The 12,186-nt window shown below is 42.6% G+C and overlaps 1 protein-coding gene across 1 annotated transcript in view; it reads left to right on the top strand.

Moving 5' to 3' along the window:
* LOC126474027 (sensory neuron membrane protein 1-like) overlaps window positions 1–12,186 on the top strand; it is a 355,677-nt gene that overhangs the window by 312,409 nt on the left and 31,082 nt on the right. Inside the window, exon 6 of the mRNA XM_050101434.1 lies at window positions 437–600. Within this exon, the coding sequence (XP_049957391.1) occupies window positions 437–600 (164 nt within the window). The remainder of the gene's footprint in view (window positions 1–436; window positions 601–12,186) is intronic.

The following is a 12,186-nucleotide window of genomic DNA, read 5'->3' on the forward strand; positions in this document are numbered from 1 at the left end:
AGAATTTGCCAATGACATGTCTCCTTTGACCTTATGTCTTGCATGTTGGGCTGTGATTTGGAAACTGCAACTGTTTATGATATAAACTAAAGCAACTACTCGTGTCACTCTATTTTCTTTCCTTCCATGACGAGTTTAGAGTATTCACACGCTTACTTTATGAATAAGTATTTTTACAGAGCTATGAAAGTTAAGACAGGCAACCTGCTACATCCTCCATAAAAATTCTCAAGTAATGCTGTAATCACCTAAAGATCATGGTGTAATGCCCTAATACGTCATGGTAGTAAATGAAACGTGAATGATACAGATACCTGTTTTAAGTCCCGTTAGTTTACTACAGAGTTGGTTTGCTAAAACTGCATGCCATTTCAGAGATACTGGATACTTGTCACCCTGCACTTCCACATTTCAGCCGTGGTGCCCCGTTTTGCAGGTCCATGCACGCGGAGTATGAGCGCGAGCAGGAAGTGTCTGGGGTGCACGGTCTGCGGTTCGTGGCCTCAGGCAGCCTGCTACGCCGCGGAGGGCCCAACGCCTGCACCTGTCCCGACGGGCGCTGCCTGGCCACGGGCGCCATCTCCGTCCGGGAGTGCTTTAGTGAGTACACCAGCCTGAGTCTGTAGAGGATCTCATGAAGTCGAACGCAGTGTACCACAGGGTTCTATTTTTGGTCTTGTGCTGTTTCTCTGATACATAAATGATCCTCCACAGGAATTAGTGAAAAAAATACAAGGATACCGAGTATAGAACCAGATCTGTGACTGCATTCAAGGCTTCCTTTCATCCAAACTGTACGCATCACTCTTAACGGAACAAAAGAGACAGAGGTAAAGGTAAATTACGGAGTACTCCAACGAAGTGTTGTAGGGCCGTTACTGTTTAGAATCTACGTAGATGATACAATAAACAGCTCCAGAAGCTCTAGTTGAGAGCCAAAATAATATCTCTCTTTGAAAAGGGTGATAAAAATAAATGTAACAACTATCGAGGTATAAGTCTCCTGGATTCAACCTTTAAATTATACGCCAATATCGTGAATGCAACACATATAAAATATCATGAAAAAGTTAATATTGGATGAACAATTGGGTTTTACAAAACGACGATCAACTATTGACAATGTTTTTACACTACGACAAGTTATACAAAACAGATGAGAGTTCAATAGGGAAACCTATCTTGCTTTTGTGGGTTTTGAGAAAGCATTCCATAATGTGAATAGAGTAATGCTGTGGAATATCATGGGTGAACGAGATTATCCATGAAACCTCAAATGCCATTAAAAATTGTTATACATACAGGAAATATAACAACGAAGCCAATGAACACAAAGAAAGGGGAACGACAAAAACCTTGTGTTTCTTCGACACTCTTTAATAAATACATATAGATGAAGATATCAGAAAATGGAAAATGTTGAACGTAAGTGGCGGTCTTTTAGACTGTGACACTAGAGTAAACGTAATTTTATATGCAGCCGAGTTAACTTTGATTACAGAGAATGGAGGTGACCTTCAGAGTCTATAAGTTGCAGCACACAGCCTCAGATTACAACCTATAATTGTCGGTAGATAAAACGAATGTGATGCCAGTAATATGTAAAATAGTCTTAATAATAAAATCTTGGAACAAGTGAAACATTTTAAATATCTAGAATACGACATTGGTTACGAATCTAACCCGTGACGTGGACCAAAAATTAAATAAATGTGCTTCCATATGTAGAACCATCTTAAAAGTTTGCACAATAGAGCCAGAAAAGAAACCCAGAGAAAGTTTTATAAAACAGTAGCGGCACCATCCCTTACTTATGGCCCGCATCTCGTGGTCGTGTGGTAGCATTCTCGCTTCCCACGCCCGGGTTCCCGGGTTCGATTCCCAGCGGGGTCAGGGATTTTCCCTGCCTCGTGATGGCTGGGTGTTGTGTGATGTCCTTAGGTTAGTTAGGTTTAAGTAGTTCTAAGTTCTAGGGGACTGATGACCGTAGATGTTAAGTCCCATAGTGCTCAGAGCCTTACTTATGGGAGTGAAAAATGGGCAACGACAAGACACCAAGAAAGTAAAATATAGACTCAAGAAATATCTAATAAGAGTGGAAGGATGTACAAGGTAAGATTGGAAAAGAAATGAAGATATAAAGAAATATTTTGGAATATACAACCTAAACGAAAAAATAAAGGAAAATTGGAGGAAATGGAAGGAACACATATGGGTGAAGAAAGAATCCCGGTAAAGGCTCTAAATGCACCGGAACGAAAAAAGTTGGATAACCAGAGAAGAGATGTGTATCGTAACAGGCAATTTGCCTAATACATGAAGTGAAGAAGAGGACCTGTTTAAAACTGTCCGTAAATGGTGTAGGTGTGTATAAGAAAGTAACAACCGCAGGACACTGCATCGATTTGCAGAATGGCTTGCAGAATATTGATGAATGGGGCAGGCTCTGGCAGTTGATCCTGAACGTCAGTAAGTGTAACATATTCCTCATACATAAAGGAAAGAAATCAGCTACCGTACAATTACACTATTAATGACAAATTGCTGGAAACAGTGTCTACCGTATAATATCCGGGAGTAACTATCAAGAGTGACCTTATGTGAAATGACCGCATGAGGCAAATAGTAGGAAAAGCTGATGCTAGACCGATATTCATATGAAGAATCTTAAGGAAATGTAATTCATCCACATCTACATCTACTTCTAGAAGATTACTCTTCAGCTCACAAGTGAGCTCCTGGCGGAGGGTTCATCGAACAAGCTTTAAGCTACTTCTCCAATGTTCCACGGATCAAGTGGCACACGGGGCACTTCTTCGACCAATTCTTGAGTATTGTTCATCAATCTGGGATCCTTACGGGGTAGGATGTATAGAACAGATAGAGAAGATCCGAAGAAGAGCGGCGCGTTTCGTCACGGGTTGTTTAGTGGGCGCGCGAGCGTTACAGAACCGCTCAACAAACTCCAGTGGCAGATGCTACAAGAGAGGCGTTCTGCGTCATGGAGCGGTTTACTACCGAAATTTCGAGAGAGCACTTTCCAGGAAGAATAAGACAACATATTACTTCCCCCACATCTGTCTTTCTTAATTACCACGAGGAGAAGATTCGAGAAATTAGAACAAATACAGAGGCTTACCGAAAATCATTCTTCTCATGCGCTATTCGCGACTGGAACAGGGAAGGAGGGATCAGTTATTGGTACAAGAATTACTCTCCGCCACAAGCTGTTAGGAGGCATTCGGAGCAGTATGTAGGTATAGATAGGTAGAAGATGCAGATTTTGTTCGTTTTCCTGAAACACAAGTATAAAAGAAAAATATAGTAGGGGAAATCGGGGCGGAACGGGATACTTAAGTTTAACAATTTTTGTAAAATAAAGGAGTGCAAGAGAAAACATTTTAAAAGTATAAAAAATCATCATATAGTATCCCCTAACATACCTTACATGAAAATTACTTGATACTATAAGTAATCTTTTTTTACATCTTTTCAAAGGAATGCTTTCATATTTCCCGTTCTGCGCCACTCACTCGACAAGATGGGTTAAGGCAAATTTTGTGAAATTATTGTGTAAACGTTGAAATTATTATGACTGTCATCTTAAAAGACAAAGTTCTTTAATGAACAAAAAACTTTAAAAAAGCTTTAGCTATAAGAAAATATTTTGATATCGTTACGATACATGTATAGTTATTTTTAATGCCAAGTTACTGTTACTCTGTCGAATCCCATCGCTCGTGTACCAGATGTATTTTCTGGGCTGCGAACAGGTTACGTAGGATGTCTAGTTATAAATCCTCTAACCCAATCTCGCCCAGATCGACAAGTTAAAAGTCTGCTTTCTGCAGTTATGCATGCAGATAGTCTTTTTGTACTGGAATGAACACATTTTTAAATTTTTCATATTACGTGTCAACTCTGAAGTTGGAACAGTCTTAGCTTTATGAACGTATCTTTCTAAAGTTAATAACGGTACGTTAAGCTATGTTTGAAACTCCCATCTCAGAAGATAAAACGGCTGAACCTGTCATTTCTATCGATTTCACACGCAACTGCTGTCTATCAGTATTGCTAATGTAAGCTCACACTATTTGCAAAAGCAAGGAAGAAAAGGAAATGTTATTGTTGTGTTCTTCTGTCCGAAGACAGGTTTTATGCACCTCTTCATGCTAGTCCTTCCTGTGCAAACCACTTCACCTCCGAGTAACTACTGCAACCTACATCCTTCTGAATCTGTTCACTGTATTCGTCTCTTGGTCTCCCAGTACGACTTTTTACCCCACACGCTTCCCTCCAAAACTAAAGTGGTGATCTCTTGATGCCTCAGAGTGTGTCCTACCAACCGATCCGTTCTTTTTGTCAGGTTGTACCACAAATTTCTGTTCTCCCCAATTCTGTTCAGCACCTCCTCATTAGTTATGTGATCTACTCATCTAATCTTCAGCATTCTTCTGTAGTATCACTTTTTGGAAACTTCTATTCTGTTCTGGTCTAAACTATTTATCGTCCATGTTTCACTTCCATACGTGGCTACAGCCCGTACAATGCTTTCAGAAAGGAATTCGTGTTACTTAAATCTATACTCAATGTTAACATATTTCTCTTCTTCAAAAAAGCTGTTCTTGCCTTTGTCAGTCTACATTTTATATCCTTTCCACTTCGACGATCATCAGTTATTTTGCTGCCCAGACAGCAAAACTCATCTGCTACTTCCAGTGTGTCATTTGCTAATCTAATTTCCTCTGAATCACCTGATTTCATTTGATGTCATTCCACTGTCCTCGTTTAGTTCTGTTGATATTCATCTTATATCCTCCTTTCAAGATACTGTCCATGGCTTTCAACTGCTCTTCCAAGTTCTTTGCTGTCTGTGAGAGAATTACAGTGTCATCCACAGACCTTAGAGTTTTTATTTCTTCTCACTGGACTTTAACTCTACTACAAATTTTTCGTTTGTTTCCTGTACTGCTCGCTCAATGTACAGATTGAATAACATCGGGGATAGGTTACAACCCTGTCTCACTCGCTTCTCAACCACTGCTTCCGTTTCATGGCTCTCGACTCTTATAACTGCTATCTGGTCTCTGTACAAGCTGTAAATAGATTTTCTCTCTCTGTATTTTACCCCTGCTATACTCAAAATTTCAGAGAGTATTCCAGCGAACATTGTCCAAAGATTTCTCTAAGTCTGCAAACGCTATAAACGTAGGTTTGCCTTTCCTTAAACGATCTTCTATGACAAGTGGTAAAGTCAGTATTGCTTCGCGTGTTCCTACGTTTCTCCGGAATCCAAACTGATCTTCGCCGAGGTTGGATTCTACAAGTTTCCCCAGTCTTCTGTAAAAAGGAAATATAGAGTTTGAAACCTACTTGCCTAAAAAAAATGATGGGGCAGAACGGGACACTACTCCATTCTGTCCCGTCCTGTTCACCTCAACGGCACATTTTAGGTTGCTAACTTTTATGGACCATAGTAACTGATGGATTTGAACGTAGTATGTAACTAAGGGATACCGAATGGCAATTAATTTAATATTACGTGTCATGTAAGGGCAAACAATTAAGTATTAGCGACAAATCTTGCGTTGCAATTCACAAAAATTTTTAAAAACATTATTTGAAACTTGAAAGACAACCGTTCGCTTAAAGTAATATTTCAACCCAAGTAAAAATTGCTGTCACACGTTCTCTCACATTCAGAGACCTAACTGCATGTCACTAGAATAGGTTGAAGCATTCTCCAGCTTCCTATAGTAGACCTTTTACGGGAAAGACTGCTAACAAAATATATGAAAATGTCAACAGGTGGTTGAAGGAAAATAGGCTAAAATTAAGTAATGACAAAAGTCAGCTCTCTAGGCAAGATGCCAGTCTCCTCTTAAGACTGCACACTGGTCGCTTTGGGGTGCTCTAGACAGCATAGGACTATTACGACGTGACCATATTACCCACCACCGAAAACGTAAGTAATGGCAGTGAAGTGGATTGCATGTGGCAATCTGTTGTATGGAATCAGAACAGGAAGATAGGAAGATGTCGAAACGTGACAGAATGGCAGAAAAGACCTAGCGTGTTTTGACGTGCTCGCAACCAAACCATGAATTAAGCTGGCTGATTTTCTAACATGTCCACGAGGACTATCCAATGCGTGTACAAGGAATGGTGTACCATGTACTACCAGGCACCAAGCAACGAGAACCTTGGTTGTAAAGTCAACCGACAGGGAACAGAGGCGAGTGCTATGCCTTGTAATGGACAGTAACGTACCTGATCATATATCAGCTTGAAGTTCTTCGGTGACAGCTATCACGGCGAAAACTTGGTTGTAAATATGGGTGGGACAGCACTATCCATATCCTGTAATGTGGTCGACACACACACATTTAGTTTCATAGGTTTTACTGCCACAAACGCCAGACCCCTCACTGAATTAATTATGGCTAGTCCGTGTCTTAATTATGTAGTTAAGTCTCATTCACCAGGTACGCACATACTGCGTCTTCTAGTTGTATGATAATAGTCACTGAGCAGTACAACGTTGCCAACCAACAAACAGTCTCACTCTGATGAGCAATACGTGTCGCACTTTTATACACTCCTGGAAATTGAAATAAGAACACCGTGAATTCATTGTCCCAGGAAGGGGAAACTTTATTGACACATTCCTGGGGTCAGATACATCACATGATCACACTGACAGAACCACAGGCACATAGACACAGGCAACAGAGCATGCACAATGTCGGCACTAGTACAGTGTATATCCACCTTTCGCAGCAATGCAGGCTGCTATTCTCCCATGGAGACGATCGTAGAGATGCTGGATGTAGTCCTGTGGAACGGCTTGCCATGCCATTTCCACCTGGCGCCTCAGTTGGACCAGCGTTCGTGCTGGACGTGCAGACCGCGTGAGACGACGCTTCATCCAGTCCCAAACATGCTCAATGAGGGACAGATCCGGAGATCTTGCTGGCCAGGGTAGTTGACTTACACCTTCTAGAGCACGTTGGGTGGCACGGGATACATGCGGACGTGCATTGTCCTGTTGGAACAGCAAGTTCCCTTGCCGGTCTAGGAATGGTAGAACGATGGGTTCGATGACGGTTTGGATGTACCGTGCACTATTCAGTGTCCCCTCGACAATCACCAGTGGTGTACGGCCAGTGTAGGAGATCGCTCCCCACACCATGATGCCGGGTGTTGGCCCTGTGTGCCTCGGTCGTATGCAGTCCTGATTGTGGCGCTCACCTGCACGGCGCCAAACACGCATACGACCATCATTGGCACCAAGGCAGAAGCGACTCTCATCGCTGAAGACGACACGTCTCCATTCGTCCCTCCATTCACGCCTGTCGCGACACCACTGGTTGGTCGGTTGGTTGAGGAAGGAGACCAGACAGCGTGGTCATCGGTCTCATCGGATTAGGGAAGGATGGGGAAGGAAGGCGGCCGTGCCCTTTCAGAGGAATCATCCCGGCATTTGCCTGGAGTGATTTAGGGAAATCACGGAAAACCTAAATCAGGATGGCCGGACGCGGGATTGAACCGTCGTCCTCCCGAATGCGAGTCCAGTGTCTAACCACTGCGCCACCTCGCTCGGTGCGACACCACTGGAGGCGGGCTGCACGATGTTGGGGCGTGAGCGGAAGACGGCCTAACGGTGTGCGGGACCGTAGCCCAGCTTCATGGAGACGGTTGCGAATAGTCCTCGCCGATACCCCAGGAGCAACAGTGTCCCTAATTTGCTGGGAAGTGGCGGTGCGGTCCCCTACGGCACTGCGTAGGATCCTACGGTCTTGGCGTGCATCCGTGCGTCGCTGCGGTCCGGTCCCAGGTCGACGGGCACGTGCACCTTCCGCCGACCACTGGCGACAACATCGATGTACTGTGGAGACCTCACGCCCCACGTGTTGAGCAATTCGGCGGTACGTCCACCCGGCCTCCCGCATGCCCACTATACGCCCTCGCTCAAAGTCCGTCAACTGCACATACGGTTCACGTCCACGCTGTCGCGGCATGCTACCAGTGTTAAAGACTGCGATGGAGCTCCGTATGCCACGGCAAACTGGCTGACGCTGACGGCGGCGGTGCACAAATGCTGCGCAGCTAGCGCCATTCGACGGCCAACACCGCGGTTCCTGGTGTGTCCGCTGTGCCGTGCGTGTGATCATTGCTTGTACAGCCCTCTCGCAGTGTCCGGAGCAAGTATGGTGGGTCTGACACACCAGTGTCAATGTGTTCTTTTTTCCATTTCCAGGAGTGTATTTAAGTTAATCTGAAATCAATGTTAATTGTCCTGCTTCACAGTCCGTCTTCGTGTTCAGGATAACGCATAATTTAAGCATTACATTATTGCTGTTTTGACTGACACGGGTTCCACACTCGAAATATCGGAACAGGCTGACTTCAAATGGCCTCAGGCCCAGAGCTTATATAGCTTTGCAAAAATGGCTGCTACAGTTTCACATAGTTAAATACGTAATTTCGATAATTTACAGTCAGAATTTTACATCCCAAACTAATTTAATAGTGCAGAAAAACTGGTTGTAGTCTGAAATGTGTGTTACAATACAGTTTCGACAGATATAAGCCTTCTTGATGACGAAATCTGCAAAAATAGCTAAAGAAACGATACTATACATAAAACTATTGATTACCAGGAAACTAGATTCTGGTGTTCTTACCATGTTTTGCAAATTAGCCACATGAATACTGTAAGGACTTCTGTGCGTTATTTTCTTAACTTTCCAGTAATATAGTAATTCATCTGTTTACACGTCAACAATGTGACTTGAATGGGAAATAATTACTGTTAGTTAACTGAACTGAGGTTTAGCAAAACTAGTTACTTGAAATGGTTCAAATTTATTAAGAAATTATTCTGACTAGTGTAATTTAGCCAAGTTGGACCTGGTCTTATTCTCGGAATTAGAGAAAGACAGCTTTATCTTATAGCACATCTCGTACTAAAAATAATGATAATTAAGAAAGCAAAAAAATCATTTAAGGAGGCTAATAATATAACAAACTGAGAATGGGCCCCAGCTTGCTTTTACACAAGTCTGTTTCAAACCAGGCAGGAATTGCTACTGGCAGTGAATGATTATAAATCTAAACCAGTTTTCAAGCAAACACTGTGAAGCGAACTGCTTGCAGTGGGCATTTCGAGTCGGTACCTCCGATGAGGGCATTGCCCGAAGCGGCACGTGAATCCCACCTCCAGTCTTCAGTGGACAAATGGTACAACGAGCCGCGATTTCCTCTCTTTTGAAACGATGCCAAGCGTTGAATGCGCTATCGGCGATGTGATGCGTTTAGCCTATAGTGTGTGGAGGGGTTCTATAGTGTTGGCAGGGTGTCTTTCGCACCATGACGTGGGCCCAGTCATTCAGATTACTGTGGATACCGAACATGAAATTTGTTGTAGTCAAGTGTTCCCTTATCTTCTGAATCTTGAAGATGAGTGTGGTGTGGACGCTTCATCTTCCAGATAACAACAACCGTATTCAGCGAGGTACATGTACTCTTGGTTTGGTGGAAACTCAGGCGTACTACTGATCTCATCACATTTCCCGATCTCATAGAAGATGTCTGAGACTATTTTCAATACCCTGTGAAACGCAGAACATCTGCGCAATTTTGTAACACTGCCGGATATAATCATTAATGAGTAGCTTCAGTTGCATATAGAACACCCGAAGAAACTTGCGAATATTCTCGTCATCGAATTGAGACTATTATCGCAAATGGAGACTGTCTTATGCGGTGCTAGCATGTTGTCTGCTATGCTTGACTATCTTTCAGCACGTGTACTTACTATTTAGTACTCATCGCAGATCTCCCCAAAATACAAAAAAAGAAAAATCTGTGTTCTCAAACAATAATATAATATTTCTTAAAAGACATCATGGTCGCCGTTGACTGTATGAAATATTTATTATTACGATTGCAACTTCGGCCTTAGGGCCATTTTCAAGTAACACTGCAAAAGTTACCTAAACGCAAAAAAATATAAAAGTGAAGCGCAGGGTGTATATACATAACTAAGCAAACAATATTAATTATGTGCTTCACTTTTATACTTTTCTGTGTTTAGGCGACTTTTTCAGTGTTACTTGAAAGCCGGCCGGGGTGGCCGAGCGGTTCTAGGCGCTACAGTCTGGAACCGCGCGACCACTACGGTCGCAGGTTCGAATCCTGCCTCAGGCATGGATGTGTGTGATGTCCTTAGGTTAGTTAGGTTTAAGTAGTTCTAAGTTCTAGGGGACTGATAACCTCAGGAGTTAAGTCCCATAGTTCTCAGAGCCATTTGAACCATTTTTGTTACTTGAAAATGGCCCTAAGAGCGAAGTTGCAATCGTAATAATAAATATTTCATACAGTCAACGACGACTATGATGTATTTTAAGAAATATTATATGACTGTGAATCCCAACTATGAGAAGTTAATCAATAATACAAAAGACGTTTCCAGGTTGACATTTAAAGAACACAAATTTGGTTGGAAACCGTAATGCCTAGATGCGATGAAAGAGAAATCCTGATTCAGCCGGATGTGGACATTGAAAATAATTAAATGGCGCCAAGTGAGAATTTGTTATGCACCAGGACTCGAACCCGGATTTCCCGCTTTACGCGAGCAAGCGAGCGATCACCTTAACCACTTCGGCTATCCAGACACACTTCCCATCAAAACCAAATTCCCAACTTGACGAACAGTACTTCTGTACGATCATCACTGCTCACAGTCTTTAGCATGATCCCTGCAAGAAGACGGCCCTAGAGTGAATCTACGGTGAAGATATATCATGACATTCCGACAAGGCGTACAGATGTTACAGCTCTTTCGGACATGTCCGAAAGAACAGACACCACACATATAATAGTAACATCTAATGGCCAGAATTAATGGAACGCTCAAGTTCACGTACCTTTGCGGTATACAAGATCATCGCTATACGTAATTTAAAAAAGGAAAAACTTGTTCATTAGGCACTTCTAAATTAACAATAAGTGAATAATGTGAGTCGACATGAAACACATATGGAATCCAGTATTAGAGTCAGATATTAACAGATCTTTGGAAACCTTGAAGCCAACTGAGACGTAAGGGATAGACAACGTTTCTAAAATGATTGACGGAAGCGGTAATCAAATGACTTTTCGAGGCAGTGAGTAGAATCTTTGAGACTGAAGACATACCATCAGAATCTCTGAAAAATGTCATCCATACAATCTCAACGACAGCATGCCAGGTAAGCGCGAAAACTATCACACAGTCAGCTCACCAGATCACGAATCGTAGCTGCTGCGAGCAACGCTCTACAGAAGAATTCAAGAGGAAAATTAACGATCAGATAGATGACAATCAGTTTCGGTTTAGGAAAGGTAAAAACGACAAACAGCGACTTAAGACATTGTACTTGATAACGGAAATAAGACCTAAAAAATGGGTATCAAGATCCGGTGATGACATTGTAATCGTTAGTGAAATTGAGTGAGAACTGCAGGGCCTGTCTATTGGAATGAACAGTTACTGAGCACACACTATTGACTGAGAGTAAATCGAAGAAGGCGAAAGTAATGAGATGTAGCAGAAGTGAGATTATCGATAAACATAACGTCAAAATCGGTGACCAGAGAATAGAGAAAGTTAAAGAATTCTGCCACCTTGGAAGGAAAACAACGTATGACGGACGAACCAAAGAGGACATAAAACAGATCAGCACAGCCAAAGCGGGCATTCCTGGTCAACAGAAGGGTACCGGTATTAAACACAGGTGTTAAATTCAAAAGGAAAAGAGGAAGGAAGATTAGGGTGTAAAGTCGCATTAACATCGAGGTCATTAGAGATGCAGCACGAGGTTACATCGTTTCGTGGGTGGGGAAGGAAATCGGCTGTGTCCTAGCAAAGGAACCATCCCGGCGCTTGCCTGGTGCTATTTAGGGAAATCACGGAAAACCTAAATCTGGATGACCAGAGATGCGAAATTGAATCTTCGTCCTCCTAGGTGTGAGTCCAGTGTGATAACCACTGCGCCACCTGGAACGAAGATGAAATTTCCGAGACAGTTCATTTGGAGCACAGAATTGTGTAGCAGTGAATCATGGACTGTGGGGATAATGGTAAAAGTGGAGAGTTGAAGCGTTTTTAGATACGGGGCTGCAGAAGGATGCTGAAAA

This window comes from Schistocerca serialis, chromosome 4, assembly GCF_023864345.2.
Source record: "Schistocerca serialis cubense isolate TAMUIC-IGC-003099 chromosome 4, iqSchSeri2.2, whole genome shotgun sequence".
NCBI classification, from domain to species: Eukaryota; Metazoa; Arthropoda; class Insecta; order Orthoptera; family Acrididae; genus Schistocerca; species Schistocerca serialis.